The sequence below is a fragment of the Perognathus longimembris genome, chromosome 7 (assembly GCF_023159225.1).
Source record: "Perognathus longimembris pacificus isolate PPM17 chromosome 7, ASM2315922v1, whole genome shotgun sequence".
NCBI classification, from domain to species: Eukaryota; Metazoa; Chordata; class Mammalia; order Rodentia; family Heteromyidae; genus Perognathus; species Perognathus longimembris.
This window is the reverse complement of record NC_063167.1, coordinates 50242634-50258670: the sequence shown is the minus strand read 5'-3', so window position 1 is coordinate 50258670 and position 16037 is coordinate 50242634. Positions and strand designations below refer to the sequence as shown.

The window sequence follows — 16037 nt, the reverse complement described above, 5'->3', positions numbered from 1 at the left end:
CAATCATGTACAGTTATAATTTCAGCCTGACAACAGAGAAGAATAAGCCTAAAAAAAATGTTTTCAAAGAAACTAGGAAACAGTGAACCATTTAATTCTTATTGATACAACTCGTGGCCCAATAAATCACAGACATATTTTACAGTAGCTGCATCGCTGAAGTTGGTATTGCTGGTTACAAGTGGACAGATGCTTCAAGTTTTATTTTCAGAAGTGTTGACCCTTGTCAAATGTATGATATGAATGGACTGTGCCTAAACACCAACAAACAACTCTGTTACTCATGATGTAACTCTTTCTTTTCTTATTGTACTTTGTCTATTTGTTCATATATAAGTATAATAAACTTATATATTACATAATATATAATTATAATTATTATTATTATGACCATCTATTATTTAAGGGATCCTAACAGGCACAAATTCAAAATCAAATTTTATGTTATTAATACTACAGTATGGAAAAAAAGAAAAATGATATTCTCATATTTTACAGCTGTCTCTCAATAAATAATCTCTAAAATTTTCAGTTTGTAAGTTATTATGATGGCTTATTTTACTTGGCTCCTTTGAAAGAGCTAATTATTCTGATAGCAGTAAATTCAAGCTTAGGGAAAATGTGCTACATATTAATTTCAAACAATGAACAGATTTTTCTTTAAGTGTTTAAGAGGACAGTATAAATGCTTTCACTAATGTTCTTAAAATATGATTTGATATGTAGCCATATATTTTAGTTTTATGAAATTTTTTACTAAATAGTATCTGTAGTTAAGTCAGTACAAAGGAATCAGAGATCACAGATCATAAGGATTTTAAATCTTTAATAATACCATTAAAGTCAATTTTACATGTGAAATTTCATTAACCATTTTCTTGCTCTGAAAAAGAATCTAGCCTAATCATCAGCTTACCTGAATCAACATATTGATTGTTGTATGTTCAAACAAATAGTCCAGAAGTATAGTTCTTGTCTTATAAAAGGAATACTTTGGGCTGTACATGTTTCATGTTCTTTCTTATCATGACAACATATATATCCTCTGACATTCTTGTTCCTTGACTTCTTGACCAAGGAGAAATGAGGCAGAAATATTATTTCAGAAAATAGTTTCTTGATTAACTACAATACAAAACAGTTCATTGACGCTTGGAATATGGCCTAGTGGTAAAGTTTTTGCCTTGTATACATTAAGCCCTAGGTTCGATTACATGAAGCCCTGTGTTTGATTCCTCAGCACCACATACATAGAAAAAGCCAGAAGTGGTACTCAAGAGGTAGAGTGCTAGCCTTAAGCAAAAAAGAAGCCAGGGATAGTGCTCAGGCCCTGAGTTCAAAACAAAACAGTTTATTGACAGAATTCTAGGACATTAAAAAGTCATGTACTAATACAACTCTTAATTAAATTAATTTTGTGTTTTCAATGACAAGGCAATGGATTCTTTTTAAAATTGGCTACATCATTCCACATCTTCCTTCCTTCCTTCCTTCCTTCCTTCCTTCCTTCCTTCCTTCCTTCCTTCCTTCCTTCCTTCCTTCCTTCCTTCCTTCCTTCCTCTTGTAGGACTGGGGGTTGAACTAAGGTAGTCATATGTCATTGCATGCTGGGATTACTTGTTCAGTGGGTGCTCTACTACTTGAACCAAACTTCCCACCTTTGTTATTTTGGAGCTAGAGTATAATGAACTTTTATGCACAATCTGGCTTTGAACCATAAATACCCAAACTTCAACCTCTTGAATAGTTAGGATTATGAGCATGAGCAACCAGAGCTTGGCTTCTATACAGCAAAGAGATATTACCTTATACCTTTATAATTTCTTCTATACGGTAAAGAGGTATTAGCTTATTCTTTTATAATTTCTATTTAGCTAATGTTTTGTATTGACTGCTAATTCAGTACAAAGCACAAAATTAAGCACTTTGCATGAATTGTTTTCTGTTGTCCTTGCAGTAATCCTGTAAAGTAAGATCTACTCATTTTGTAGATAAGTAAATGTAAGATTTAAGTAATTCCCTGAATGGTAAAGCCACTTTTATTTACTACAAAGTGGAGAATTTTTGGTAGTCTATTTAATCACTTTAGAAATAGTATTTTTGAAAAGATGGAGATACATTATAGACTGGATTGCTTTCATATTCTGTAATGTAGGGGTTGAATTCTACAAAAGTCTTCAGATAATGTATGATTCAACAATGTTTTGATAGAAAATTTTGATTCAACTGTATTTTGGTAGTTTTGTTTTTATAAGATTGTATAGTTAAGCAACTTTTACAATTGTTTATTTCTTTTTGTTTGTTTGTTGTTTTTTTTTTTTTTTTTTTTGGCCAGTCCTGGGGCTTGAACTCAGGGCCTGAGTACTGTCCCTGGCTTCTTTTTGCTCAAAGCTAGCACTCTGCCACTTGAGCCACAGTGCCACTTCTGGCCGTTTTCTGTATATGTGGTGCTGGGGAATCGAACCCAGGGCCTCATATATACGTGGCAAGCACTTTTGCCACTAGGCCATATCCCCAGCCCCTTGTTTATTTCTTAATAATAAAATAAACTGCATAGTTATCTCCAAGTTAGTCCATATGCCAAGGGAAGAGTTTGTGAGCTATTTCTGTGAAATAAAGGATAATCTCTGACTATCATAAATTTGCAGCTTCAGTTTCTGCCACTCTGAGGAAGGTATTTTTCACCAACTATTATCACCGACAAATGTAGTACTAATGTCCCAAATGGCTGAGGATGCATCTTAGTAGTAGACAATTGCCTACTATACCCAAGACCCTCTGGAGAAGAAACAAAATGTGTTGAGCACATCCTATTTGTTATATTGTCTGATGGATAATAGAGACCTTGACATTTTTAAACTGTCTTTTTGATCAAGATTAACTTAATGTAATCATAAACTCTATAATATAGACCAAGCCAACATGCTACTTACTACAGCATTATTGAAAAATGAAGCTTCTAAAGGTCTAAAACCTTCATGATTTCTTTCTGTCATAATGTCTCAATTTCCTATTCATCTTTTGGCATTGTAGTTGGTTTTTTTTAATTTAACTTTTTTTCAAATTTTTATTATCAAACTGATGTACAGAGAGGTTACAGTTTCATACGTTAGGCATTGGATACATTACTTGTACTGTTTGTTACCTTGTCCCTCATACCCTCCCTCCCTCCTCCCCCTTTCTCTTTCCCCCCATGAGTTGTTCAGTTCACTTACACCAAACAGTTTTGCACGAATTGCTTTTGTAGTTGTTTTTCCTTTTTTACCCTGTGTCTCTCAATTTTGGTATTCCCTTTCAATTTCCTAGTTCTAATACCAGTATACATGGTTTCCAATATACTCAGATAAAATTACAGAGATAGTGTAGGTACAACCACAGGAAGGTGATACAAGAACATCATCAATAATAGAAGCTACAGATACACATGGGACATTGAAAGTAGTTACAACTGTGATATAACAATCGTTTCCATTGGGTATCTATCCAAAAGAACACAAACAAAATCACAGTAAAGCCACCAGCACAACAATGTTCAATGTTCATCGCAGCACAATTTGTCATAGCTAGAATCTGGAACAAACCCAGATGCCCCTCAGTAGACAAATGGCTCAGGAAAATGTGGTACATATACACAATGGAATTTTATGCCTCTATCAGAAAGAATGACATTGCCCCATTTGTAAGGAAATGGAAGGACTTGGAAAAAATTATACTAAGTGAAGTGGGCACTGTAGTTTGTTTTGTTTTTTTTGATTTTTTTATTTTTGTTTTTTGGCCAGTCCTGGCTTCTTCCCGCTCAAGGCTAGCACTCTGCCACCTCAGCCACAGCGCCCCTTCTGGCCGTTTTCCATATATGTGGTGCCGAGGAATCAAAGGAGAGCTTCATGTGTAGGAGGCAAGCACCCTTGCCACTAGGCTATATTCCCAGCCCCGGCACTGCAGTTTTTTAAGGTAGCACTTCTATCATTGGAGAGTGGTCAAACTCATTTGCCTTTGGGTTGCTAAAGTTTCATTCCAACTAGCCCCTATTAGTAAGATAATTAAAGCAATTTTGACTCACTTTTCTTTTTTAAATAATGATACTCAGTAGATAACCAAAGTAACCACTGAGAATGGCAAGAGAAGAAGGTCTCTGTGGCTATTGTCATGTAACTAAGAAAATGAATCTTGATTAGGCTTTTCAAATGCCAACTACAGAGGTTCTGTTGCTTGCACCTGCAGAACCTGGAGATTTGGATGAAGAACCTTTCATTATCTTCCTCCTGAAATAACTGGCTAAACAATGCAAGGAAATAATCCCACTGAGTAAATAATAAGAAAAGTCTCTTCCTTTACATTATCTAATCATACAGGTGTTAAACACCCCTTGTTGACCTTTTTGATGGCTTTACCCAACATCTGTTCTTTGCTCACCTATACATGTAATAACATGCTACTATGCAATTGCTTCAGAATACAATTTTGCACAAAATATCAGCTCACACATTTCAGCTTGAATTGCTGACTTTCGCTTGCTACTTTGGTGTTAGTGAAAAAGAACAAAATTTTATTTCTACATAAGGAAAAAAATAGCTCCTAAACCTTAAACACATAAAGGTGCATTCTCATACACTCTCCTTCAGTAACTACAGATTGCATTATTAATGCAGGGCCAAAATTCACAAAGCCATAGCTGGAATGTAGTACAAAAAGTAGGAGCAATTATGCACACTTCATCAATTAATCATTTTTTCCAAGGAAGAGTCCAATATGGTTTCTTGAAACGAGGAACATTTGGGGGTAAAATGACAATTTTGGAGAATTTGACCAAGCTTACTTCTCATTTTCACTGTTAGTACTCCAATTGTAAATTAAAAAAAATCTTAATGTGGTCCAAGACATTTATTTCAGGCTACATGATCATATCTTTGAGATGAAAATGGTTGGAACTTCCTTCTCTCATGAAATTCGTAAGTTCAGTACAGCTTTTGAGAACTTGGAGTCTTGAGGAGCCAATGGTGATTATGCATATTTGAAGAATGAATCACATTACCAAAGATAAGTTTTTTCAACAGACCATGTGTAAGAAAAAAATCAAACCTTTAAGAAGCTCAAATCAAATCTTCTAGAATTCTATAGTCTCTCAGTTTTCTAATTGATATAATCTAGAAATAAAATATGTGCATAATATTTTCCTTTATTTTTATGAGTCATAGAAAACAAGAAAATTTGTTATTAGGTTGTTATATATATGTTTAGGTATTGAGATAATATACATATTTTTATTTGTGAAATTTGTTCATTGCTTTTTATTCTATGGTGTAACTACACAATTTAATTACAATTGTTAAATTTGAAATACTAGAAGCAATTTTATTTTTCCTGTCATTGACAAAAAAATTGTATCTTAGAATAACTGGAGCAGCTGGATTCAACTAGCAAGGTAAATAAAATTAATTCTTCAATATACAAAAGGTCCAGAAAGAGAGTCATGATATGTACATTGACACCACAATCATTGAAAAGCACTGAGTACACAATGTCCAATATTTCTTTGATTGATCATAGAATCTTTCTATTTTTATGAAATAACAACACGTAGAATGGTATACCTGGAATTTCACTAAAAAGTCCAGTCATTGCTATTCCAATTTGACTTTGGTCCACTGCGACCATAGATCTACTTAACTGATTATTTTTCTTAGTTCCTGGCTTTAATCTGGAGTGGCAAGCAGCTTTGTCATCATCCTAAATATTACTTCATCAGCGTCTTCATTGTCCTGCCTCTTTCTTCTATTTGTTTTCAGAGCATGTTCCCCAGAGCAGCCAAAGACTCTTTATGGAATTTTAGTAAAACAGCATTCTTCTGTCCCAAATCTCCCACATCCCATATCCTTAGAATAATATCCCAAGCCTTTACCATGGGCTACCAGATCCTACAAAATATAATCCCCAGTCATAAGTAGCATCATGCCATTAGGGTTTTTCTTTTCACTTATCTTGCTCAAGCTATGGTACCAATTTTGCTGTGTCTTGAAGAGCCTGATAAATTTCAACCTGTTTCCACTTCAGACAGGCTTCCACTCATGGTCTATACAATTCCAATTCCCTGATGTCAGTCAGAATAATTCCCACAATCCACTCCATTACTTCTTTCCTCATATCATTAAATTCTCAGCTCAAGTAGTAACTTATGATTAAGAAGCTCTGTGACTTCACCATATAAAATAATTTATAATTTACCTGGTGATTTTTTCCTTTACCTTGCTCTATATATGTCTGAGTTTGTTTTAGTTTATATTAGACATATGAGGACAGGAATATTATGAGTTTTAATAATGGGGTCACTACTAAATATATTTTCTAAATTAGTGAAGGAATGAGAAGTAAAGGAATGAATCCTTCCCCTTTCAGTTATTTTCAAAAGATACACAGTAATATGAATTAATGAATGAATAATAATTTTATGTCCTTAAGAAAAATCAATACAGCCATTAGGTTCCAACTATGATTATAGCCACAAAATGAAATCTGCATGAGAGTCTCTTCTCCACATCGATTATACCACAACTCATATCCCTTTAACTTGATACCACTCAAAATGCTCTTAGGACAATTTCCTGTGTGTTAGTATTGATTTGGTCTTTATCTATGTTTCCATATGATATTCAGAGTGTCTTTATCATGGCAAGTCCTATCTAGGAGTCTCTTATGCACTCTTGGGTAACAGGATTGTGTCCCTTTAACTTTGTGGCAAAATATCTAGTACCAAGCCATATTTGTACCTTATGGTACCAAAGCCTTTTCATGATGAATTAGAGTTTTATTTCAGCTTATTATGCCTGGGTTTTCAGGCAATGTTACGGATTTCATGCTTTTGTTTGTAATGAATCATGGCCCCCTTGACAAACGAGAGAGCAATTAAACTAACCAGATTATCAATAGAAGCTTGTGATGGATCTTTTGTTGCATATGGTTATTTCATCTTCAATAATGGTTGAATATCATAAAAAATTACAGCTTGTTAGTGTGATAGGGAAAGGGAGATGAAAGCCTGCAAGAACAATAGTGAAACTAAAGTCTTATTTGTGCCTCTTGTAAGCTAAGCAGTGTTGTAACAACTGAGACATTAATAGGATTTTATTTATGGGTGTCTTTTCATGATTTAGTTGTTTCTACAATGTGAGGAGGGGTATGAAACTTTGCTTAAAGTAAAAGTTAAAGATCACTAACTGAGAATATGGGTAAGAGTATATGTGAGTATTTAAACGTGGAAAGAGGTATATGTACATGTCTGCATCATCTCATTGTATTCCTCATTCAAATTTTTTAGCAAACATTCAGTAATTATTTTTACCACATTATTAGCAAGTACTTTAATAAAAATATAAATTTGCCACTTTTTAGAACCATAAATTATAAAAGAACTCTAAATAGAAATCCAGTTACTGAAACTTCAAAATGACGAATTTTCTACAGTCTTTTTTGTAAAGGGGAAAACAATGTTCTACTATGGCAGTGTTTATAGATTTTTTATTCACTATATCTGAAAAATTATTAAACCTTATACTTTTTATTGTTTCCAAACAAACTTTAACCATACCTAGAGCAGACATTTACTCAAATCTTATTTATTTGTTAAGTGATATCTGTATCTTTAAGTTTCAGTTGTATTGAACTCTCATAGTTTTCTTTAAAATATGCACTGTGTGTGTGTGGGGGGGGTGTGGGTGTGATTGTGTTTGTCTAGGATTTTAGACATTCACACACTGAGGCCAAAGGAGGATATGTAGAGGAGATGCTCACAAGGGCTTGATAGCAATGTGTGCATATGATCACATAAAATAATGTTTTATGAAATGAACTCCAAGAAAAGGAAATGAGAGACTTTTTAGTTGCCATTAATGCTGTTTTTGTTCTCTTTTCCTTTTCTCTTGTTTATTTGTATTTGGAAAGGTCAGTGTAACAAGGGATAACAAATACAACAGTGGTACTCACTAGACACTATGTGGGAAAATGAACTGTATGTCTTGTGGGTGTGGATTGGAGGGAAAAACTGAGAGAAAGCAAAGCAAGGGGAGACATGGTTCAAAAAGAATTGTGCTCATTATTCATTCATTACCTGATTCATATAACTGTAATGCCTCTCTCTGCATATTAACTCTACAATAACAATAAAAATGTACTATGTAAAAATAGTGACAGAAAAAGAAATATTTAGGAAAGGGTTATGCATCTAATTTCTAATGTTCTTTCCAAAATTATTCTTTTACCTGTTTCCCATCTCAGAAAAAGGGTATCCCAATTAACTTCCAAGTTACTTAGGTGAATTCCAACCTCCTTTTCTTGATGTTTTCTAGATGTTACTTAATTTTAATAAGACATTCTATTGGCAGGGTGGTAGACAGGCTTAGTAGCACACACCTGTAATCCTAGTTATTGACGAAGCAAAGACAGAAGTATCATACATTCCAGAGTATATGTTAATGGAAGACCTTAAGTGAAAACAAAGTAGAGCAAAACAACCATTTTATAGCTTGAGTACTTACTTGAGTACTTACTAAGTACTTAACTAACAAGCACAAGGCCCTGAGTTCAAGTCTGAGTACTGGAAAAAAAAGCAAGGGAGGGAGAGAGAGAAAGAATACTTGAAGGCTCCATCAAGCTAGTCAAATGCTGTAACTCAGAGCTACATTCCCAGTCCAATTTACTACCTCCTATCATCTAATTTAATTTAGTCATTCACCATATTCACTGTTTAGAGGCTGGATCCTCATGTCCCAACTCATCTGGAACAGATGCCTAATCATGTTCAGAATTTGACTTTGTAATACCTTGAGAAATGCCTGGCATAATGCAAAGTCTCCTTGATGATTTGCTGAATAAAATAATAGACATGTTACCAAAAAGTGCTAGGTACTGTGATCTCTGAATGTGAAAAGATTATTTGTAATGTTACCTTGCCATTAGGGAGTTCAGTATGAAGTTTCACATAGCCATAAATAGTCCCAATACCAGGGAGAAAGTGTATGCCTTGATTGACAGGTAAATGGCTCAGAGATAGGAAAGCGATCACTGGCTAGACTCATGGCAAAGAGTAGAGAGACAAGGGAACCTAAGATGAGCACTTAATCTTCAAAAACAGAGAACAGACTCCAGGTAGACCAAATCACATTAGAAACTCCACTATACTGAAAATATCAAGGATAGGCAATGGAAAACAGAATACTGGAAAAAGCACATACTTTATCAACAGGGTTGACTTCAAGTATATTGTCTACTGCATAGAGACACATACATATATACATACACAAATATACAGATGTATAGATAGATAGGTATGCATGCATATGTGTGCCTTTAAGAATTAACTATGTGACTTTAAGAATTATTTAACTCTGTGAGCTTCCTTTTCACATCACTGAAATAGGGATATTACCTGCTAGCTTCCAGCATTATTGTGAAGAAACCAGGACCATAAAGCACCTAGCCTGGTGACTAGCTCCCTGTGATCACTCAATAAATGAGAGCTATTATTGGAGTACAGTTTGACTGGAGTACAGATGAAGTGTTCGCTTCACCATGCTATTCTTTTCCAATAGGTAGCAAAGGTAAAATGTATTGAGTTTACTCTGCTCTCTCTGAGAACATTCATCTATTGTCCAACTTGAAAAATGAAGCTGAAAATGACTAGTCCTGTGTTGGAAGCATAAACTACTGAAACTGTGATTCATTGGTGTATCAGATATAAGATTGTTTTGAATACAGAAGGAATAAAAAAGTATGACTATATGCATTATATTTCAGCTGAAGATTATTTTTCTTTACCCACCATTTTTCTGTTTTGTTTCTTTTTCAGTTGCTCCTACAATTCAGGAAATTAAATCTGGCACGGTGACCCCCGGACGCAGTGGATTGATAAGATGTGAAGGTGCAGGTGTGCCGCCTCCGGCCTTTGAATGGTACAAAGGAGAGAAGAAGTAAGGACTTTGTGATCGTTACTGTGTTTCAAGCACTTCGAACTGATGTGCTTAGGGTTTCAGATACTTACTTTAAGCCACCAAAAACAAAAACAAACAAACAAAAAAACCCTGCCTTGAAGGATTCTCAGCAGCCTCCTTATTGTCAAGCCTCAAATAAGGTCCAAGTGGGAGGCTGAATAGGTAATAGCATCCAGATGAAATGTCCACATTGGTTTCTGTAATCTCAGAAATGCCTGCAAATCCTCTATGGCCCATCCCTTTCATTTCTTTTCTGTCTTCCGAACCAGTACATGAAGTCTCTCCCTGACAATCACATTTACTTGGGAGGTAAACTCACCTCAAAAGGACTTGCACACAGCTTCCAGGAGAGCACTTCAAAAGCAGGAGTCACTTCTGTATCTGCCTGGCTTCCTTAATGAACCTCAACCCTCATCACCTGCCTTGATCTCCCTCAAGATAGCTCTTCCTTGTTTTATAGGACACTGTGTTTTATACTTGCAGTTACTAGAGAGCCTGAAGAGGAGTTAAAATACATAAAAGGACTAACCAAGATGATTTTAGGGCTACTCTAGCATCCTTTCTGTGCTAATGTGTCCTTGAGATGCCCCAAAGGTATTGACAAGAGCTAATGAACAAGGGAAGATTAGACTGACAATTTTCTCTTATAGCTTCAGCCACCAAGCTAACTTAAACCCCTTCATTCTGCACTTTTCCAGCTATCAGAGAAACAATAGATCCCTGTTAGCTAACTGGAAGATGTACTGCAGAGTGGCAAGATACTATGAGTATTTTCTATACTTTGCTTCAAAATCAAGAGACGTATGGTCAAGATAATATGCTGAACCATTTGAAACTACTATTTCTAAGACCAAAAAGATCAATTGACAAGCCCATACCACTCAATATATGTATGAGATTTACATTCTCAATTCACGACTCATAAATAATCACAACAAAATGTCTGAATAGAAATCTATTAAGTGATACAAGAGTTTAATTACTTCCACTTTGGATGAAAATGAATGTGAAATGAACAGACCTTTTCCTTGTGAAAATGGAATCAAAAGTTGATTTGGGGAAAACAGTTCCTTTTAATACAGTCCGTTATAATTTGGATTGTAGTGTTTATAATCCTCACTATTTTTTTCAATGCAATGAATTGTAAACTTACATCCCCGTGGCTTTGTGGAAGAGTCACTGTTCTTAACTTCTGGCCCCTATATTAATTGTTCTCTGGTTTTGCTTATTCTACCTTACCAAATGGTATAGATGCCAATATAGTCTTTCTTGGATGCCAAAAACCAAGTTGATAAAATTTTTGTTTATGATTCCCAATGTGGAAAAGGACCAAGAAGAGTACTTCTGAACCATCTAACTATGATGGAACTTTGTGTCCTATGTAATCTTATTTGGATGCTCAAATATATAATCTCTATAAATACACTATTTCAGTGGAGCCTCAATTAAGATTTCCTCACAATATCCTTAAATCAGTTCTCCACAAGCTCCAATTTGAACAGCAATTATTTAGACTATTCTACCTTTTTCTCAAAGTCAGTTTTAATCTGTGACATTAGTTTCTTAAAACCTGGCAATGAGAATTATTTCTCCTAAACCAAATGAGAGCTCATTTGTTAAAAGCCACCTTGTCTCCAATACTTTGTGATGTTCTGTATTTTCTTTTTCCTGTCCCACATCCTTTATCTTTTCTAAAATCATAAACAATCCTCAGAAAAGGTTACAATAAGCCCCTTAATCTACCCTCTTGGCTTACGACAAATATAGCAAAGGACTGATTGATCGCCATAATCATAATTTCAGTGACTATTTTGCCTGCTGGGGAGATGGACAGTAGCTTTGATTACATTTTCAAAAAGTTTAGAACAACTTTTTAATAAGGAAAATTGCCTTCCCAGCATGAATAAACACCTACAAAAAATTTAACATATACAAAAAATCAGAAGAATAAGAAGTAAACATAAGTTCATAGTGAAGTACACAGTTCCTTAGCAATATATAAATTCTCCAACATGACTAGAATAAATTATTTCTCTCAAAACTATAATAAAGCCAAGTATATAGAAAGCATAGAAGAAAAAAAAAACACTCTAATTGTGAGGTGATTATTACACCCAATGGATCTCCCATCAAAGTGAGGCTATTTAAATGTTTGCAGCACTGAATCAAAAAAGGATTCCTGTTTGACAGTGATCTTAATTGCTAACAAACATTAAACCACTAAATTCTTTTTTTTTTTCTTTTTTTTTTTTGGCCAGTCCTGGGCCTTGGACTCAGGGCCTGAGCACTGTCCCTGGCTTTCTTTTTGCTCAAGGCTAGCACTCTGCCACTTGAGCCACAGCGCCACTTCTGGACGTTTTCTGTATATGTGGTGCTGGGGAATCGAACCCAGGGCCTCATGTATATGAGGCAAGCTCTCTCGCCACTAGGCCATATCCCCAGCCCCCACTGAATTCTTATAACAAGTCTGTAAGATAGATACTATTTTTTTTTTTTGGCTATACCTGGATTTGAATTCTGGACCTTGTGCTTTCTTAGCTTGTTTGTTCAGCTAGTATGGAGTTCTACTACTTGATCCATGCCTACAGCTCTATTTTAGCTGGTTATTTTGGAAACAGAGTCCTGTGGATCTTTCTTCTCAGGCTGGCTTCGAACTATACTCTTGTGCATCTCAGCCTCCTAAGTAGCTAGCATTACTGGTGCCAGAGTAACCTAGAGTCTATTGATGTTCTTATATCCTTGAAAACAAAATGAAGCATGCTTTAATGTATATTGCACAAATTGATATTGGTATAGCAGAGATGGGATTCAAACTCAGGAAGTCTTGTAAACCTTGAAGCAGAGTCCTTACCTTTATCTCTTTAGTCTGACATCAAATGAAAGTCATTGTCCTACAGACTCATAAAAAACAAATTTAAATACCAGCAAGAAATACTAAGAGTAACAGCATTTCAGACTGATAATTGGCTTGCAAACTAACATATTTCCAATAGAAACATTCACTTATAACTTCTGAATCCCTTAAACAAGGGAACAGAAAAAAATAGAATCAGGTGGATCTCATAGCAGACACAGATTCAACATGTTTCAGTGTTGTTTCTTTGACCTCTTGAGACTTTATCCAAGACCAAATTCTGTCAGAGGGAGGGAAGTTTTGCTAAGCTCTGAAAAACTTTTTTTTTCATTGAGTTGTTTTATACTGTGAGTTTTAATGAATAATCAGAAAAAACACTAGTCTTATAATTGTGCTAATATTTAAAGACTTGTAAATACTTATCTCTCTCAAGATCTTCAAAGCTCTATTTTAAAATAGATAATTAAATAATTTTAAAATAAAATAAATAGTACAATACAACAAATAATAGCCAAGATTTTAAAAGTAATTTTTAAACTGTAAATACAAATTTAAAAACTAAATAAAAATAAAATAATTGAATGAAATTTTTTTTCCTGTTCACATTTTTTTGTATATATTTTTATTATCAATCTGAATTACAGAGAGGTTACAGTTTCATACATTTGGCATTGGATACATTTCTTGTTGAAAAAAAATTTAATTAAAAAGTTCAGGGTGAGCCTGAGCTTTGTTTGTTCTTTCTCTTTGTGAAGCTCTTCAACATCCTGTAAAGTCCATTTACTCTGTGCTACAAGTAGTCAGCTTGAAACCCCCTAAGCAACATATTTTTAGTGAAGAAAAGAACACTTTCAGGTCTTTATCAATTCTTTTATCTCATTTATGGTTCAGAGATCTATGAAATAAGATTTACTGTCATCAGTTTACTGAGATGACAAACTTGAAACGTAAGACTCTTAGAGTAACTGACCTAAGAGTATTCAGCTTTAAGTTCTATCTGGACACATTTTAGATGTCAGTCTTTCAGCTCAGGTTCATCCCTGAGCTGTTATTTGTAATCTATTTCTAATTAGTAAATTAACCCAAACTTGGCAGCTTAATCCAATAAACAATTGTCATCTCAAACAATTTCTGTTGGTCAGAAACTTAGCAGTAGTTTGGCCTGATGGTTGATGTTCAAAGTCTCTCATGGGGTTTCAGTGACAGTTCTGCCACCTGCAGCTGGCCATGTAAGGGTTTATTTGGGCTAGAGGACATGATTCCATGGTATGCCATTTGCATGAAGCCCTGGGTTCGATTCCTTAGTACCACATAAACAGAAAAAGCCAGAAGTGATGCTGTAGCTCAAGTGGCAGAGTGCTATCCTTGAGGAAAAGAAGCTCAGCAACAGTGCCCAGGCACTGAGTTCAAGCCCCAGGATTGGGGGGTGGGGAGGGAGGGAAAGAAGTATTCTCCTTAATGCAATAATGGCAATTTCAGAACATCCAAAGTACCATTAAGCAAATGTCAATTATGATATCTATCAAATCAATCTATTGTTTGATACATGAACATTCAATTCACTTGGAAAACTAAGCTGAAAGTATAAATTGTAATGGATACTATTTTCTAGGTTTTTCAGAACATAGAATATGTATTTCTTTGTGAAGCCAGCATTAGCATCCTGTTTAACATCAGAATTTTGTTGCATACTGATTCAGTTAATTTCCGTCTTCTTTATCTAGATTTCTTGAAATTCAAGCATGCAGCCTATAATATCATGCTTTCTGATTTCTCATGCTCAGTTTAATGGCTTCAGGCTTTTTATGATAATTATGTTATTTAGCTCTCTTTCTGTCTCTGTCTCTCTCTCCATCTGTTCATGATAAGGTCATTCTTACTATAATAAGAAGTTATTAGTTTTTTTGAAAAATATTTGAAATAATTGTACTACAATTTCAAATTAAAAATGGTCTTTCCTGAAGTGTGCATGTTGGTAGATGCTTGTAGTCCCAGCTACTTGGAACTTGAGAGGATCATTTAAGCCTACTAGTTCAAGACCAGCCTGGAAACTATAAAAAAATCTCTGGTTAAAACTTTTTCCTAATCTAATATTTACTACCAATTTCAACAAATATGCATTAGACACTTATATCTTATGAGATAATTTGAAATATTTGAAAAGGAAATAGATTTTCTGCATTGAAAGAACCTATATTCCCAGTCTTTCTCCTCTTCCTCTTCCTCCTATTATTATTGTTATTATTAATGTGTGTTGGTTCTAGGGCTTGAACTCAGGACCTGGGTGCTATCCCTCAGAATTTTTGTTCAAGGCTATTTCTTTATGATTTGAACCACAGCGCCGCTTCCAGCATTTTGGTGACTGACTGGAGATAAGAGTCTCAGGAACTCTTTTGCAAGGGCTGGCCTCTAACTACAATTCTCAGAGTTCCTGAGTAGCTAGGATTACAGGCCATCACTTTTATTTTTTTTTGTTTATTTATTTCTGATGATATTTCATTCTTTTACATAAGCCAAATAATCAATGGCTCATTGGTGAAACACCCACTATCCCTGTGATGACTTTATTATCAAGGCCAGGGAGGTAATGGAGTAAAACAATTGAGCTCATTTGTACAACTAGGAACTGAAGAGAAAAATGCCAATGTGAAATACTAACATGTATTACTGTACTTAAAACATAACCAGCCAAAGAAAAGAGAAAAGGGGCCACCTCCACTTTGTTTCCTCAGGCTTAGGGTTTAGAATTTGTCATAAAAATCAAACAGATGAAATAAGCACAAAGTTAGAAAATCCTGAGGGAACTCTCAATGGTGTCCTGTGAAATTGCAGAGGAAAGACTCCTTCAAGGAAAATCAAAGGATTAAAGAGTACTTCAGGACAATGGTAGCTTTAAGCTGGATGATGAATGGTGCACAATAATTTCAGACATTGTAAAGGTTCAAGAATAATCGTGGGCAAGAAAAATGTCCAATATCATGTGATCATTTTGTAAAGAGTTGTTTTATTCCTTGGTCTCCATTATATAAGCTGGGATATAATAAGAAACCAGGTTAGGAAAGACTTTAGGGAAATACTCGAGCATCTTAAAATAGATAATACATTTCGACTGGATTCTATAGTCATGAGAAGCCTGTGAAGAACTGATTTTGTTAAGTAATTTGGGAAGAATGCATGAAAAAGATACAATATGACTTTATGTA

General features: G+C 34.8%; 1 protein-coding gene across 1 annotated transcript in view; it reads left to right on the top strand.

Moving 5' to 3' along the window:
- Positions 1–16037, top strand: part of Negr1 (neuronal growth regulator 1) — a 799300-nt gene that overhangs the window by 601099 nt on the left and 182164 nt on the right. The window contains exon 5 of the mRNA XM_048351585.1: positions 9839–9959. Within this exon, the coding sequence (XP_048207542.1) occupies positions 9839–9959 (121 nt within the window). The remainder of the gene's footprint in view (positions 1–9838; positions 9960–16037) is intronic.